Below are 15,847 nucleotides of genomic sequence, written 5' to 3' on the forward strand. Positions count from 1 at the left end.
CTAGCAGCCATGTTTTCATTGTTTTTATTCATTAATTTTGTCAGATGGTTTAGTGGGGTATGGGGGGGTGGATGGACAGGAGCTGTTCCCCAACCCCCGTGCACAGGTCAGGACAAGCTGGGGGCTCCTGGAGGGGGAGGGAAGACCGTGTCAGCCTAGCCCTCAGACTTGTGCGAGAGCCCCCAGAATGGGAGGATGGTGGGGGGATGGGTGTGCCCTTCGGCCCAGGGTAGGGAAGCTATAACAGGTTAGGGACCCACATCAGAAACAAGTTACAAAGTTAGAAACCTGGGGTAGGGGTCAGGAGCTCAAGAAAGTACAAAACAAGGGATTGACTGGGCCAAGATAAATGAGAGGGAAGGGAAGGGAGGAAGATCTCTCCCAGCTGTGGCTCAGCAGTAGCTCCGGGTCTGACCCTCAGAGTGGAGGGACCAGCTGGGAGTGGGGTAGGGGGGTGGGGGACCAGCCCCCTCCCTTCCTTGCCCCCCATTCCTGTACAAGGACCCTCGGTGGTGCTCACCCCCCCTCCCATAGGCTGGTGGGGCTGCCCTATACAGCAGGAGAGGCTCTGGAGGGCCCCAGGGTGCAGGCACCCTGTGAGGAGTGTGGGGGCCCCAGGGTGCCCGCTGTTTCTGGGGTAGGCGGGGGGCTGGGGGTCCAGGATCTGAACGGCTACGGGGGTGGGCAGGAGGGGAGGAGGAGCTGGAAGAGGCAGGTGAGGGACCCCTGGGCCCCAGAGCTAGGTTGACATAGAGGGGCTCAGGCCGGGTGGGGCGCCTGGCAGGATGCTGAGGGGCTGAGTAGCCAAGGTGGTCGTGGGGAAAGCAGGAGGGGGGCGGTGGGTAGCTGAGCAGGAAGTCGGGGGACCTGTGGAGTGGTGGTGACTGGCCAAGCAGACCATATGAGGCATTGAGCCGATCTGGGGGCATAGAGCGAAAGGGACTCCAGGACCTAGTGGGGCCAGAGTAGGGGGTTCCCTCACCCGCCTCGATTTCGTAGTACAGGTTCTCTCCCCTGTCAAGTGGTGCAGGGGGACCTAAGGGGCTCCTCCAGACTGGGGCTGGGGAGCTGGGTTGGAAGGATGGGGAACCCAGGGGGTACAAGCCTGGTTTGGGGACCCCAAGGAAGGGTGGCAGGCACTCCCGAGGGGCTGAAGAGAAGAACCCGGGAGTAGGAGCCTGTGAGGGGACAGAACAGGGGAGCTGAGCTGCCATCTCTGGCTCGTGCCCACGCCCCCTACACCCCCCTCTCCCAAGCTGGGCACTGACCTGGGCAGGGCCTCTGAGTCCCCTCCTTGAGGTCCCTGGGGGCCGCTGGTTTCTCACCAGGCTCCCATCGCTTTGTTGCCTTGGTAGGGAGGGTGGGGGTCCAGGAACCCAGGCACCTGGGTGGGCTAGGGAATTGGGGGCTGGCCCAACCCCTGAGGTCCCTGGGGGCTCACCGCCCACCTCCAGTGACAGTGAGCGGTGGAAAGGGGAGTGGGGAGCAGAAGGGGTGCTCCCATGCTCCTGTTGGCTCTGTCTCTGGGCCACCTGCTGAGCCCGCTCAGCCAGGGCCAGGGCCATGAGGCGTGCTGGGTTCTTGGGGGGTGGGGGTGGGGCCCCCCCAGGGCGCAGGAGGGACAGGGGTGGGGGCAGCAGCGGTGAATCCATGCCAGGACCTACCCAGAAAGGAATGACGACAAGAGTCAGCCAGGTTCTGGGTGCAGCTTCAGGGTCTCTATGGGTGTGGGGTAGGCTGAGCAGGACTCACCGTGCTGGCCTTGGGCTCCCCGGGGAACAGGCAGTGCCAGCTTGCTGCAGATCTCCTGTTGGCAGGTGTCACTCAGCTGGGCCTCGGCTCCACGCAGCAGCAAGGGGATGAGATGGGGCCGCAGGCCTGGGCTGGGGCTGAGGGCTGGTGCTGGGGTGACTGAGGCAGGCGTTCCCCCAGCCCCTAGCAGCTCCAGGACAGCAGGTGGCACTGATACAGCCAGGGGCTCTGAGATGTCCAGGGCAGTGGGCGAGGCAGGGCTGGTGGTCCCACGGGGTGAGAGGGCCTGGGGGGTCACTCTGGGTGGGAAGGCAGAGGCAGAGGCAGGGGGTGCTGGGCTGGCAGGAGGTGCCGGATCCCCCGGTGTGGGGCTGCTGCAGCGAAAGGTAAGGGGATCGAAGTCGAGCCCCCGGAGCCCCTCCAGGCAGCGGGGTGGGCTGAAGTCCAGCTCGTCACCATCATCCAGCCAGGCTGAGGTTCGATGTGAGGGGGAACCAGAGAGTGCCCCTAGACCAGCTGCCGAGGATCCAGAGGAGGAGGACTCAGAAGAGGAGGAGGACTCGGAGGAGGATGAGGATGAGGACAGGCTCTCGCAGGAGCCAGCAGGTGCCGGGCCCACAGGGAAAGCATCACTGCTGGAGTGCGGTCGCCGTAGCCTGTGCAGCCTCTGGAGGCCTGGAAGCGGGAGGACAGTAGGGTGTCAGGGGCCAGAACTATATATACGCATAGGTCAATAATAGGGGACATAACCCAGTAAGTTAGGTTGGGGAAGTGACACAGAGAGACGCTTGCCCGGATAGGGTCACAGTGGCTGCAAATCCAGAGAGAGCTGTTAGCTGTTCAGACTCGCAGTGATAAAGGAAATAAACTGGCAAGGCCATGATGAGAACCTTCTACACCCCAAGGCAAGCCTGCTGTCTGACAACTGCACGGCTGGCAAGCACGAGACCAGTGGGATCTCACGGGCTCTCCCTACTGGGAGTGCAGAGTGGGGCGACTATTTTTGGAAAAAGATTGGGCCTTGGCACGTACAGTTGAACATGCATGCCCTACGGCGTGCACCTCCGCTCCGGGGTACGGGTAACCCTCTCTCAAGGGCACGGGTGTGGCAGGGATTGCTCGCCAGAGCTCCCCAGCCCACTGGGAGTAGGATGGACGGGCAACTCTGGATGGGACAGCCACAGCTGGATACCAGAGAGCAGCCAAGAGGAACGAGCCTGAGCCACACTCAGCCTTGTGGGTGGCAGTGAGTGAACAGTCAGATTCACATCCAGCCCCTCACCCCCTTTCTTAGGATAGGAGTCCTAAGGAACTTAAGAACTAAGGAACTTTAGGAATTTAAAGTTTCCAAAGCACTAGGACTGTGCCCTGTGCTATTTCCCCATATGCCTGCAGGTGATAAAACCTTAGAGCAAGGGGATGCGGACCGTCAGACCTAGAGGGCGCCTCTGCTGGAGAGGCAGCAGATGGGAAAGGGGGGAGCTTGCAGGTAAGGGCTGAGGCTCTTGCAGTTCTGGCCAGTGGGTTCATGGCTGTTCATTTTATTATTTAGATTTTTTTTTTTTTTAAAGGAATGAATAAAAGCCTGACAGGATCCTGCCTGGGCCAATGATCACAGTACCTCATGAACCAAGAGTGATGCTTTATCCAACTCACTGCACTTAATGTCCAGATTTGGAACAACAACAACAAAAACTCGAACCCCCTGAATTTGAAGTACATTTAGAGGCCACCTCAGGGCCCCCGGTCCTCCCAGCTCCACCTGGGCACAGGCATGAGCCACCCTGCACTCACCAGCCCCGCTGGCCTGCGATGACAGAGACTCCTCACTTTTGGCAGATCTCAGGGTGACTGTGTCTGGTCGGCCGCCTGCTAGAAGAGAGGGGGATGGTCATGGGGCATTCCAGAGTGCCTCCCGCCACCTCCACCACCCCCACCACCCCCACCACGGCCTCTGACCTGAAGGCTGCGGTGGAGCACGGGTGCCCCCCAGCCAGGGTAGAGGCTTCTTTCGGGGGATGCTGGGGCCCCGGCCCAGTGCAAAGAAGGTCTTCCAACTGCTTCCCCCTGGCTTTCGCTGCTTCTCTCCTCTCTCCCCTTTCCTCCTGGGGTTTGTGGGAGACACAGGAGGCAGTCTGAGGATCTGGGGCCTCCAGGCTGGCCCTGTGCTCCCCTGGCATCCCACTCACCTTTCCACAGGTGAAGCTGGGGCCTTGGGAGTTGTGGGCTCGGTGGGAGTCCCCAGCCGGCCCTGGGTGCGAGCCTGGGCTTCCTCCAGCGTCAGCAGGCGAGTGGAGGGGCCGCTGCCCGCAAGGGACTTGGGCCTGGGGAGGAGGCAACGGCCTAGGGAGTTGGGAAAGGGGATAGGTGTCAGCTCAGGGGGGCCGTTCAGGGCCACAGGCAAAGCCAAGCGCTACAGCCCAAGCCCCGGCCCGCAGCGTGCCCACCCGGGCTGGCAAGGCAGGGGGCCAGGGCGGATCAGGCGGGAATGGGCGGGCAGCAGGCAGGTGAGGAGGAGGAGTGAGGCGGAACGAGCTGATGAGGAGGCAGCTCCCGGCAGCCAGCGAGGGCAGCGGCTCTGGCTTCAGTTACCTCGGGCCAGAGGGCCCTCCGACGTGCTGAATCCTGATTGGGCTGGGGTCCGGGGTAGGGCGGGGAGTCTGGGTGGGGCCGGGGTGGGGTCAAGTCTGGGGACCTCCCACCTCCTCCCTGGTGGACCCCTGGCCCCAAGAGCCCCCAGGAGCTACAAGGGGTGAAGGAAGAACGATGTCCGGGCCAAGAAGTGGGGATCCTGAGCGTAGGAGCTGAAATGAGAAGGGGGGGGAGGGGAGGGAGAGGCCGGGGCGGGGTCCTCAAGGAGCCAGGAGGGAGGTCCAGCTTCAGTGGGGTAGGGATAGGGTGGGGAGCCCACCTGCCCTCCCACTGCAGCCCTAACAATGAGGGGGCAGTAGCCAGGACATCAGGCGGCAGGATGGGCATACCTGCAGGGTCGAGGCCAGCAGAGGTGAAGGTGTCACTGAACAGGACATCCACGTGGGTGAGCAGGAATTCCACTACCACGGACTGCACCCGGACTTCCCTGAAGGCTGCTGCCCCACCCAGCCCCACAGACTCCAGTTCCATGGACCTGGGTGAGGAGGAGGAGGGAAGCCAGATGCTCTGAGCCCCAGCTGGTGGGTTCCCACTAGGCAAGATGGGGAGCCAATGAAGAAATGACTGTCGTCCTACACCTCTGACCTCATCAAAGTAATCACATCCAGAGTTGGGTTCTCAACCTTTCCCCCAACCCCGTCTTCCCTCCCTGCCTTCCCCATCTCAGCCAATGCTCAGGCCAAACACCTCCGGGGGTGTTGCTCCTGACTCCTCTTTCCTTTACCCCTATATCCAATCTCTTGGCAATCCCTGTCTGCTCCACCCACCTATCCTGAACCTAAACTCTTCTTCCCCACTGTCCCCACCCTGGCCCAGCCTCCATCCTCCCACTCCCAAACATCTCAGCAGTTCCTCCTTGGGCTCCCAGTCTGTCCTGCCCCCGGGAGGCTGCTCCCCTGCACAGGGAGCCTGTGATGCCAGGTCAGAATCCTCCTGGCTCAGAGCCCTCCCCTGGCTGCACCTCTTTCCTAGTAAAAGTCCAAGTCTACACTGTGCCCCGCAACCCCTAAGTCACTCCTCTGTCTGGTCCCGTTATCTCTGACGTCATCATCTCCTCCCCCTCAACCCCTCACTCACTTGCTCACTGACCTCTCTCCTGGTCCTCCGGCACAGTGGGCAGCCTTCCAGCCCCCAGACATTTGCTCCTCCCCAGATATCCACATGGGTCCCTCCCTCACCTCCTGCAGGTCTTGACTCAGATGTTACCTTCTCAATGGACTCTTCTCCACCCGCTTTATTTAAAATTGTAAGTTTCCTTCTCTTTCTCCCCACCCTTGTCCTAGAAGTTCTTATATCCACCATCTCATGTATCACTTATTTTACTTAGGACAGAGAGCTTTCCTGTCTTGGTCACTATCAAATTCTCTGGGGCTCAAACTGCTACTGGCCATAGGAAGACTTTCCCTGAAGCCTTCCCTGCCACTCTAAAAATGTCAAAATGCCATCACCCTGTGCATCTCCCTTTCCTGCTCTGTAATCTTTCTCCTTGGTAGTCATCACGATCATCACATTCTCTATTTTCCTTGTTCAGAGTCCATCCCTCCCGTGCAAATGTGAGCCCAGGAGCAGAGGATCTTGCTCCACTACTGTGTCCCGGTGCTGAGAACAAGAGCTGGCACCCAGGAAGGAGGTCCTTAAGAAATATGTCAGGGCAGCCCAGGTGGCTCAGCAGTTTGGCGCCACCTTTGGTCCAGCGCGAGATCCTGGAGACCCAGGATTGAGTCCCACATCAGGGTCCCTAGATGGAGCCTGCTTCTCCCTCTGCCTGTGTCTCTGCCTCTCTCTCTCTCTGTGTACCTCTAATAAATAAATAAAATCTTAAAAAAAAAAAAAGAAATATGTGTCAAATGAAATGAGTAAGAGAACAAAGATTGGGTAGGTGCTAGGTGGGAAGTGTGGGGGCAGACCTGGGGCCCAGTTTGTGGAAGGAAGCTGAGGGGGCAGGCTGGTGAGCTGCCAACTTACCGTAGCAGGTTGGGTGCCCAGACGATGGCCAGGTTGCGAGCATGCATGCTGGTGTTGGCACTGTGTCTCGCCATGCGGGCCAAGTGCCTCAGCAGGTACTCCAGGGTCCTGGGGGTGGGAGTGGAGGATGACACCTGAGCCTCAACTCCCTTGGGACCCCATCACAGGCCTTCCCTGCCCCTTCTGGTTTACCTGTAGTGAGGCGGGGGCAGCTGTTGGATGACATCGTGGACACGCACCAGGCGTTCCTCCTCCCCAGGCACTGACATGGCTTCCTGAGATTATGCACAGACCTGGTGAGGGCTGGGCCAACACATCCCAGCACCCTCCAACCTCGGCAGCTCCCTTACTCACACTGAACTTCCCATAGAGCTGATATGTGAGCAAGGGATTGGGCAGCTCCCGGAAGTAGAGCTTGCAGAGGGAGGACACACTGTGGATGTCCTGCAGGAAGGCAGGGCCAGACAGTTCCGGGATCCTCTCACTGTCAAACTCGTGCCTGAGGCCACCAGGTCAAGGAGAAGAAAGATTCAGGTCAGAGCTGACCCAGCTGGCCATGTTCTTCCCCCACCTTCCAAAGTGTCCACACATGGATGTAACCCTGTTCCTGTGCTGGGCTCTGCAGAGGCAGAACCTGACTGAACCCCCCAACAACTGTGTGCCCCAATGAGCATGCTCCATTTTACAGGGGAGAACACTGAGGCTCAGGTGGGAGATGCTCCTGCTCGTGGCTACCAAGGCCATCTGAACACTGAGCGTGACCACGCATCCTCCTTCCATGAAGCTGTCCTTCTCCTGGCTTCAAGAGGTCCCTGGAAGATGTGGCTAAAATCCCAACAACCCCTGCTCGCAGTTCTCTGGTGGTGTCCCACTGCTCTTGGGTAAACGGCTTCTCATGTGACTTCGTGCATTGTCTCTCAGATCCCCAGGCTCCACACTGTCACCTCACTCCCCCTGTCAGCCCCAGTGCTCACGTCTCACTGTTTCCCACTGGAGGCTGTTCTTCATGCTGCTCCTCCTCGGCTCAGAACCCTCCTGTGGTTACTGCCTTACTCCGTGTAAAGGCAAATCCTAACTGTTGTCCAAAAGGCCTTGTATACTCTGCCACCATTTACTTCTGGGCCATGAACTCCTGCTGCTTTCCCCTTGCTCTAACTGTTCCCAGCATGGTGAATGCCCATCCCAGGAAGTCCACACAGCTGGCTCCCTCGCCTCCTCCAGAGCAAGCTCTCCCCCAGGTGGCCTCCTCTGTCCACCGAATTTAAAACTGCAATTTCTGGGCAGCCCAGGTGGCTCAGTGGTTTAGCGCCGCCTTCAGCCCAGGGCCTGATCCTGGAGACCCAGGATCAAGTCCCATGTCGGGCTCCCTGCATGGAGCCTGCTTCTCCCTCTGCTTGTGTCTCTGCCTCTCTCTCTCTCTCTCTTTCTCTCTCTGTCTCTCATGAATAAAGAAGTAAAATCTTTAAAAAAAAAAAAATAAAACAATAAATAAAACTGCAATTTCCCTCCCCAACTTATTATGATCCTTCGTACCCCATTCTCTTGTTCTCCGTAGCACTTGTCACCTACTTGTACATTTCCTCATTTCCTTGTTAGTCTCTCTGTCTAGCATGTGGGCCCCAAGAGGGCAGGAATCTTTGTCTCCTGTGCCTAGTTCTTGGCATGTGGCAGGTACTCAATGAAGGCTGATCTCTTTGCTCCCAATGATTATTCTGCTCTTCTTGCCTTTCAGGCCTCTGCTTGGGTGTCACTTCCTCAAGAAAGCCCTCCTTGCCCTCAGCCCCAGTCCTACTGCACCCTAAGCTCTCCTAACGCCCTGATACCTCTGTGTCCCCAGCACAAGGCACAGGGCCTGGACTAGAGATGATGCCCAGAAAGTGTTTGTGGAAGGAAGAGCTTGGTGGAGGGCCCTCACCGTAGCCTCTGGATGTTGGATGACACTCCTGAGAGCCGGTAGATTCCATCCACCACCCCATGGGCCTCAATAAACTCAGAGCAGCAGCGAAGTACCTGGGGCACTGGGAGAAAGCAGGGGCTCAGGTCTGGGCAGGTTGCACGAGTGGGAGGAGTGGCCTGGGCAGGTAGACGTGGGGCCTCACCATCCTGGCCTGAATTGCTGAGGTGCTCCCCAAGATCACAGCCGAACACCCTCTGCCGCAGGATGCCCCGCTGCCGCAGCCGCTGCCGAGAAGGGCGGGAGCGCATGAAGGTTCGCAGGAGGCCGGCCAGCTTCCCACGTGGCCGGGGCACAGCTGTGGGGGTAAAGGCAGGCCATAGAGGGTCAGTGCAGCCGCTGGTCTCATGGCAGGGGTGGGGTGGGGGGGTGGGGGGGGTGAGGGAGTTGGGGGGCAGGGGCCTGGCCTCTTGTTCCCATTACCTGAGGTCAGAGAGGAGACACCTTGGGGTGTTGGGACACCGCAGGGGGGACCATCAGCATCTGTGGGGCAAACAATGGGTGAAAAGAATGGATGACAGGCAAGGATACAGGGAGGCCTCCTCATTTTGCCCCTGGCACTTACCCCCCTTTAGTCCTGGACCAGGCCGCTCTGTGAACAGTTCCACACACTCACTGGGGAAGAAACCAACCTGTGGAGGGTTTGGGGTCCGTGAGTGGGCCGCCCTAACTGGTGCAGTGCCCTGCCCCACCTGTCTACCCAAGCCAGACTCACCTGGAAGCCCCGTTTGCCCCGCCACCAGCTCCGATCCTCCGTGGGTGGCATGTCAATCACTGAGACAATGTCGCCCACCTGGGAGCCAGAAGGTAATTGGAGGGAGGGTCAGAAGGGACAGGAGCGTGGGCAGCCCAGCCGGAGTCTGCTTCCCCACAGCCTCACCTCGAAGGACAGCTCGTCTGGTGCCTGGGCCGTGTACCGTTTTATTACGTGCGCAGCAGCCACCGCAGGGATGTTCAGGGAGGCTTCCTCACTGAGGAGCAGTCGGCGGCCATGGTTGTCCAGCTGAGATGCGGAGAGGCCAAAAGAAGGACATAATAAAGGCAGAGAAGATTCCTTCATGCCTAGTGGAGGCCACTACCTGTCCCCTATCTAAGAGCCTGTCAGTCACTTATTGGTCAAACACCGAAATCCTTGCCCAACAAAGCCCCTCCTTCCCTCTCACATCCCAGGACGCCCCTGCACCCTCATCCTCCACAGCAGACACCGCACATTTGCTATCTGAAAACCTACTGGTCCGAGCCACTATTGGCCAGGTGTTCTAGGAGTTACAGTCACATCTATTTCTAACCGATATATCTTCAAATTCTCACATCCCCATAGTCCAGAGCCTGCTAACACACACACACACACACACACACACACTCACACACACTCATTCTCCCTCACAGCCATGTGCCCACACAGACACCGAAATACCAGTGCCTCCTCCACTCTGGCTCGTTTCTTTCCTGTGCCCACACACACTCAGACTCTGTGAGTTCTCGCTCCTCAGACATCCCTCTCTCACTTCCAACTCCCAGCCCCCCTTTCCACCTCCATCCAGGTGAGCACAGGTCCACAGTTGAGGTTACTGTCCACCAGGCCTGACAGGGTCTCCAGGTATTGCAGCAGCAGTGGTACCAGCATCTGAGGGCAGGATATCAGGGTGGGCTTTTGTGAGGGGACCTTGAGAGAGTTCGCTGCCCTCCTATCTTGCCCTAGCTCACCTCTGGGCAGGGCTGAAATTCAGCCTGAATGCATGGGTGCTGTTCCACTGGTAAGACTGAAATATTTTCGTGTCAGTCAGTGGACAGGCTCTGACAAGCTCCTGTGTGCCCCCACTGGTCTGGGCCATGCTGACTCTCCCACCAAATCCCCTGGAATTCCTCATGATCCTAAAACTGAAAGGAGACTCCCTGCTGCAGTTTCATTCTGGACCTCTCCATTCTGATTGGTTGGAACTTGGGCCATACCAGTGTTTAAATGTTTAACTCTGTTCTCCTGACGGCTTCACACATTGCTCATGAGGACACAGCCTAGCTGAGGCGGGAGCTGAGACAACAAGCAGTTTACCTGGGCCGCCCTGGCACCCTCTGGAGGTGGGGGAAGCTCTGGGAGGCAGGAGAACCTTCTGTCAAATATGCATCGGTGTAGGTGGGCATCCAGAGAACGGAAGTCATCATAACTTCGGAGGACTGGCCAGGAACGGCCCTGTGGGGGCAGGAGGGACAGAAAGGAGCAGTAGTCCCATTGCACTGAGCTGAGAACCACGAGGAGCAGTCTGTCAGGCTAGATGAGAGGAGGGGTGGCCTCACCTGACAGGTCACCTGCACCCCAAACACCAGCTCATTCTCTCCAGAGAAGCTGGGCCCTTCACGCTCTGGAGACAGCAGGAGCTGTAGAGGGAAACAAAGGTCCAGGTAAGGGCCTCACGCTTGTCCCAGTCCTGACTTTTCCAGGTTGGCACTACCTAGAGAGGGGTCTGTGTCCCCTGCCTGAGCTTCCCTAAGGGCAGGGCCTGGCAATGTCTCAAGGTACAGGGTCCCCGCACAGAGCATACACCTAACAAAAAGTTAAGTGACTGAATAAAGAAACGAATGAAAGAAGGAACAGTTCTCCCCTTCCATCCTGCAACTCCTGCCACTGACTGCTCAGATTGGGGGAACAGCTATTGCTGAGATAGGTTTCAGGGGTACCGTGGCTGATACTGCTTCAGGGTTGGGTAAGAGCTCCCACCTGGGTGCAAAGCCCTCATACCTGAATATGGCCAAAGTCAACATTCTCATAGTGGAAATGGGCACAGTCGGCCAGCCGGGGGAAGGGACCTCGAGGAGCCGAGAGCCTGGGGGACAGGTGACACATCACTGGTGGCTCCTGTGGTTGGCCCCCCTCCTAAGCTGAGCCTCACCCTCACCTCTCACCTTTTCCCAGGCTTCCCCTTCACACTGGGCCCCCCAGTGTGGGGCAAGGGCTGCACTGAGCCCTCCCCTGGGCCATCCAGGCTGTCAGTGCTGCGAGCCTGCAGAGCAGAAAGAAGAATCAGAGGCCTCCAGAGATGGGAACAGAGACAACGGCAGCATTGTTATCTGTGAGCCCTGGGCCCGGAGGCCCGAATTGCTCCACAGGCTGCCCTAAGCGTGGAGCAGAAGGGTAGGTCAGGGGGAGGTGAAGGCAACTAACGGTAGGCCTGCTTCTTTGTGTGTGGTCTGGGGTGGGGGGCTGGAAGAGCAGAGACCGAAGGCGAGGCAGGGAGAGCATATGCTGGTACCATCTCTCCCTGCTTCAAGTCCTCCCTTCGCCCCTGCAGAGTATAGTCTCCCCTACGTGCCTCTCCACACCTTTTATTGATGTTTGGACAATCACAGCTTCCATCTTATCAATCTTCCTTCCAACCTCTCCCCTCCTGCTAGCTTCTTCACAGTAAGCGCCAGGATAATTTTCATGCCACACATATCTGCCTCTACCTCTCCACAGATCACAGACCTTCAATGGCTCCCTGTTATCTTCAAGATAAAGTCTGAATTCTCAGATCTGTTTACCTCTCCAGCCCCATCTTACCCCCATGGCCTCTACTCTCGGAGCTCTCAAACTTCTAAGAGTCCAACAAAAGCACCATCTTCTCATTTCCTCCCAGGCCTTTGCAAAGTTTGTTCCCTCTTCCCCATCCTTTCAGTAGGTTCACTCCTCCCCATCCCTCAGGGCTCATCTCTCTCATTCTCTCCTCTGGGAAGTTCTCCGGGACCCAGGCTGTGCCAGCCTCCTCTGCTAGACTCCTCTATCCCCTGAGGTTCTCCCATCCCAGCCCTGAGCACTCTGAGATATCACTGGTGACAAGGGCATCTCCCCCACTGGATTGTGACTTCCCCAGGATCAGGGACCCAGCACAGAGCTGGGCACAGAACTGATGCTCCCCCCAGGTAAGGTAATGCCTGATTCCTCTCTGGGTCCCCATGCCCAGTCTCACAGCAGGAGCCGAGGAAAATCTGATGAGTAAATTAGTCAGCTGCCAGATAGGGATTTCCCAGGCTGGGCTCTCGCCTCTCCCTCCTTCATTTCCCTGCGACCCCAGGTTCATCCTTGGGTCTCACCCTCGGTTCTGTCCCTCTCCAGCCCATGAAGCTCCCCAAGGCAGGATGGGATGTGAATCTCTTTGCGCCTGGAACATGGGGTCTGCCAGGAGGTATCAAGGAGTGTCTGTTAAATGAGCGAATCAGGGAATGAATGGATGAATGAGCAGGAGCAGCATGGTAGGAGAGGGAGACGGTGGGGAGGGAGGGTGAGGACAGGAAGACGGAGAAGGACCCAAGGATCCAGCGAGAGGTACGCTGCTGGCTTGGGGTTGGGGTGCAGTGAGGAGAGGGGAGATGCTGGGGAGGCTGAGGTTCAGGCTGATGGGGGTGCTGGGGAGGGCTGATGGAGAGGGAGCAGAACGGAGTGAGAACGCGGGAGAAGAAAAGGGTCAGGCTGAGGATGGAGCCGGGTGGGGGTGGGGCTGGAGGCAGGAGGGGGAGGGGGCGGGCAGGGGAGGGGTGGAGGCTGGGAATAGAGGCTGAGGGTGGCTGTGGGATGGGGGCTGAAGAAGGACCCGGGAAGCTTCGGCAGGCCCCTGGGGGGGCCACTTGGGGGCGCGGGTCCTTCCGGACTAGCCCATCCCCCCAGCCTGGGTCCTCGGCCACTGTCAGCTCCACCCAGGGCGCGGCGAGGGATGTGCACTGAGGGGGCGGGGCCGGGGCGAGGGCTCGGGCCGAGACCAGGCCGGGGGCCCGAGAGGGACCTCGAGAGGGGTGAGGGGCGGCGCGGGCCGCGGGCTCGGGCGGGGCCGGGGGCGGGGCGCGCGGGGCGGGGCCGCGCGCGGACAGACTGACACGCGGACCGACTGACGGCCGCGTGGGCCCCTCACCACCATGGTAGCGTAGCCTCCTCAGGCGCCGGCCGCGCTCGACCCCTCGCTCGTCGTCCTCGTCGCCGCCGCCGCCGCCATGGCGACACAAAGGGGAGGGCGCGAGCCGCGCGCGGGCGGCTGCAGGCCCCGCCCCTAACGGCCGCCCGTGGCTCCGGCGCGCGCCCCACGGAGGCGGGGGCAGCGGGACGCGGCGCCGCTTCCCATTGGCTCCGCCCTCGGCCTTGGGCGACGCCCCGCCCACCCGGGCGGTTTTCATTGGCTGCGGCGGCGGTCCCATCGCTGGCTCGGTCTCTTCGGTCCCGCCCCGCGAAGTTTGACAGCGCCGCGCCCAGGACTGCTCTTCATTGGCTGTCATTGCCCTCCCGAGACACACCCCTAGGCTCTTTATGCTTTGCTTCCAACACTCCCGGCGCGAAGCAACGGGCCCTCCCCTTAGTCCACTCTCAGTGACCCGTCCTCTGACACTTGCTTCCCCTTTGCCATCGGAGTTGGATTCTCCATGGCCTCAGAGCTTGTCTCCATCCCCGAGCCGCTTTTCCACGTCTCCATCCTCCAGCTCCATCTTGTCAGTCCCGACCCGGACACCGCCCGCCCGCAGAACCCTGAGGGCATTTGCCCATGGACGGCGTCACTGTCTCACATACTCGGCCTGGGACGCAATCCCAGGCACTCTGCGATCGGCCTCGCCCTTCCCGCTGGACATGCTGTCCTTGCCTCCTCTACTGCATCTTATAGGCCGGTCTCCACCCTTGGCTCCTTTTTTCTAGGAATTGCCTTAGCCCGCAATTCCAGAACAGGACTGCGCCTGCCGTAAAGCCAATCCCAACCGATCCGCCTCTGACTTGAGCCAGGCCCAGGACACACTATAACGATGCCCTTTCCCAGAGAACCTTTCCACTGGTCATGTTCTCAACAGGGTCCCTCGCTTCAGAAAGTACCGCTTTGTTTCATTCACTCATTCATTCAAAAACTCTGATCACTTAATTTGTGGCTACAGCAATAACCAAAGCAAGGGGAAAATATATCCTGCCCACGTGGCACTCAAAAGCTCGTGGGAGAAGACAATGAACAAAATATCTTAAAATGTAGGGAGTCTGGGGTGGCTCAGACGTTGGGCGTCCGCCTTCGGTTCAGGGTGTGACCCCGGAGTCCCGGGATCGAGTCCCGCATCGGGCTCCCTGCATGGAGCCTGCTTCTCCCTCAGCCTGTGTCTCTGCCTCTCTCTCGCTCTCCGTGTCTCATGAAAAAATAAGTAAAATCTTTTTAAAAAATAATTTAAAAGTATCTTAAAATGTAGAAAATTAGGTGATAAATTCTATGGATAAAAAATTAATCAGGGATTGGGGAAAGGGAATCCTGAAGGAGGGGTCAATTTTTTAAAAAGATATGATTTATTCATAAGAGACACACACAGAGAGAGGCAGAGACACAGGCAGAGGGAGAAGCAGGCTTTCCGCAGGGATCCTGATGGGGGACTCAATCCCAGGACCCCTGGCTCAGGGTTGAGCCAAAGGCAGATGCTCAACCACTGAGCCACCCAGGTGCCCCAAAGGCGGGGTCAATTTATAGTTACTTATTTCAACTAATAAGTTCAATAGAACTTGCTCACTTCACTCCCATCCCAGGGATTTCCATGTGATGTTCCCATTGCCTACAGTCTCCCCTCAACCCCACCCCACTCCCCACTTACCCTGTGGTGGTTTTAAAACACGACTGCAAATTCTTTGACACTGCTTTCATGAAAAGATGGACTCTATGTCCCCTCACCCTTGAATCTGGGCAACATGGATAATTTCAACCAACAGAGAGTAGTGGAATTGACATTATGTGATATCTAAGACTAAGTAGCAAGAAAACAATGCATCTTCCTTTTTGTCCACTGGAATGACTAGCTCTAGAGCTTTGAGGCATCATATGACAAGTGCAACTATGCCCAGGACGCCATGCTTTGAGGATGCCCAAGCCCTGTGGAGAGACCATATGTAAGCACCACAGTGTACAGTTCCAGCTGAGCCAAGCCTTGGAGTCATCTGGGCCCTGGTGCCAGACTTTAAGTGAAGAAGCTCCAGAGGTCCTGCCCCTGGCTGTTGAGTCACCTGTGAGTCTCTCCAGTTGAACCCCTAGACATCATGGAGCACAGATAAATTATCCCTTACTGTGCCTGTCCAAATTTCTGACTCTCAGAATCCATGAACATAATAAAATGATTGTTTTATGCCACTAAGTTTGGGGGATGATTTATAATCCAGCAAAAGTAATTAGGATGGCCCTTTGTCAACTAATTAATTCCTACCTGTCTCAGCTTAAATATAATTTCCTCAGAAATCCCTCTAGGGTCCAGTCACCCCTCAACTAGATCACATTCTGCTACTGTAACATCTTTCATTTCTCTTTATATCTAAACAGCAATTTCCTTCTTTCTGATTTCATTTAAATGTATGATTTGTTCAGAAAGGCTGAAAACAAATATACATCATGTCAATGATATACAGAAGCTACTTAAAGAAAAAGATTTTATGTATTTATTTGAGAGAGAGACAGAGAATGCATGCAAGAGATCAAGCACAGGCAAGGAGAAAGAGGGAGAGGGAGAAGCAGGCTCCCGCTGAGCAGGCTCTATTCGAGGACTTTGGGATCATGA

At 57.6% G+C, this 15,847-nt stretch overlaps 1 protein-coding gene across 4 annotated transcripts; it reads right to left on the reverse strand.

Moving 5' to 3' along the window:
* Window positions 1-8: 8 nt before the first annotated feature.
* ARHGAP33 (Rho GTPase activating protein 33) lies at window positions 9-13,344 on the reverse strand. Of its 4 annotated transcripts, XM_077854101.1 has the most exons (23): window positions 13,204-13,344; window positions 12,392-12,497; window positions 11,225-11,322; window positions 11,061-11,145; window positions 10,619-10,699; window positions 10,377-10,514; window positions 9,858-9,950; window positions 9,204-9,326; window positions 9,039-9,116; window positions 8,889-8,955; window positions 8,747-8,806; window positions 8,469-8,621; window positions 8,285-8,387; window positions 6,724-6,868; window positions 6,562-6,644; window positions 6,370-6,477; window positions 4,734-4,879; window positions 3,942-4,095; window positions 3,712-3,857; window positions 3,547-3,621; window positions 1,753-2,427; window positions 1,269-1,660; window positions 9-1,178 (listed from the first exon to the last, which is right to left on the reverse strand). In XM_077854101.1, exons 2-23 carry the CDS (start codon window positions 12,416-12,418, stop codon window positions 393-395), a joined length of 3,816 nt encoding a protein of 1,271 aa, XP_077710227.1. In that variant the 5' UTR covers window positions 12,419-12,497; window positions 13,204-13,344; the 3' UTR covers window positions 9-392. The 4 variants fall into 4 exon arrangements, with proteins under 4 accessions (XP_077710227.1, XP_077710203.1, XP_077710211.1 ...); XM_077854077.1 differs by having other exon boundaries at window positions 9-1,660; XM_077854085.1 differs by lacking the exon at window positions 13,204-13,344 and adding an exon at window positions 12,889-13,017 and having other exon boundaries at window positions 9-1,660.
* Between the last annotated feature and the right edge of the window lie 2,503 nt (window positions 13,345-15,847).

Source organism: Canis aureus, chromosome 1 (assembly GCF_053574225.1).
Source record: "Canis aureus isolate CA01 chromosome 1, VMU_Caureus_v.1.0, whole genome shotgun sequence".
Lineage (NCBI taxonomy): Eukaryota > Metazoa > Chordata > Mammalia > Carnivora > Canidae > Canis > Canis aureus.

Bases quoted from the DNA above. Each gene is read 5' to 3' on its own strand.
- ARHGAP33 (XM_077854077.1), bottom strand. From the start codon at position 12,418: ATGGGCTGGAGAGGGACAGAACCGAGG. The intron at 10,700-11,060 runs GTATGAGGGCTT...TTCCCTCTACAG, and splicing joins TTGACTTTGGCCATATTCAG to CTCCTGCTGTCTCCAGAGCG. The intron at 9,327-9,857 runs GTGGAAAGGGGG...TCCGCATCTCAG, and splicing joins CTGTGCTCACCTGGATGGAG to CTGGACAACCATGGCCGCCG.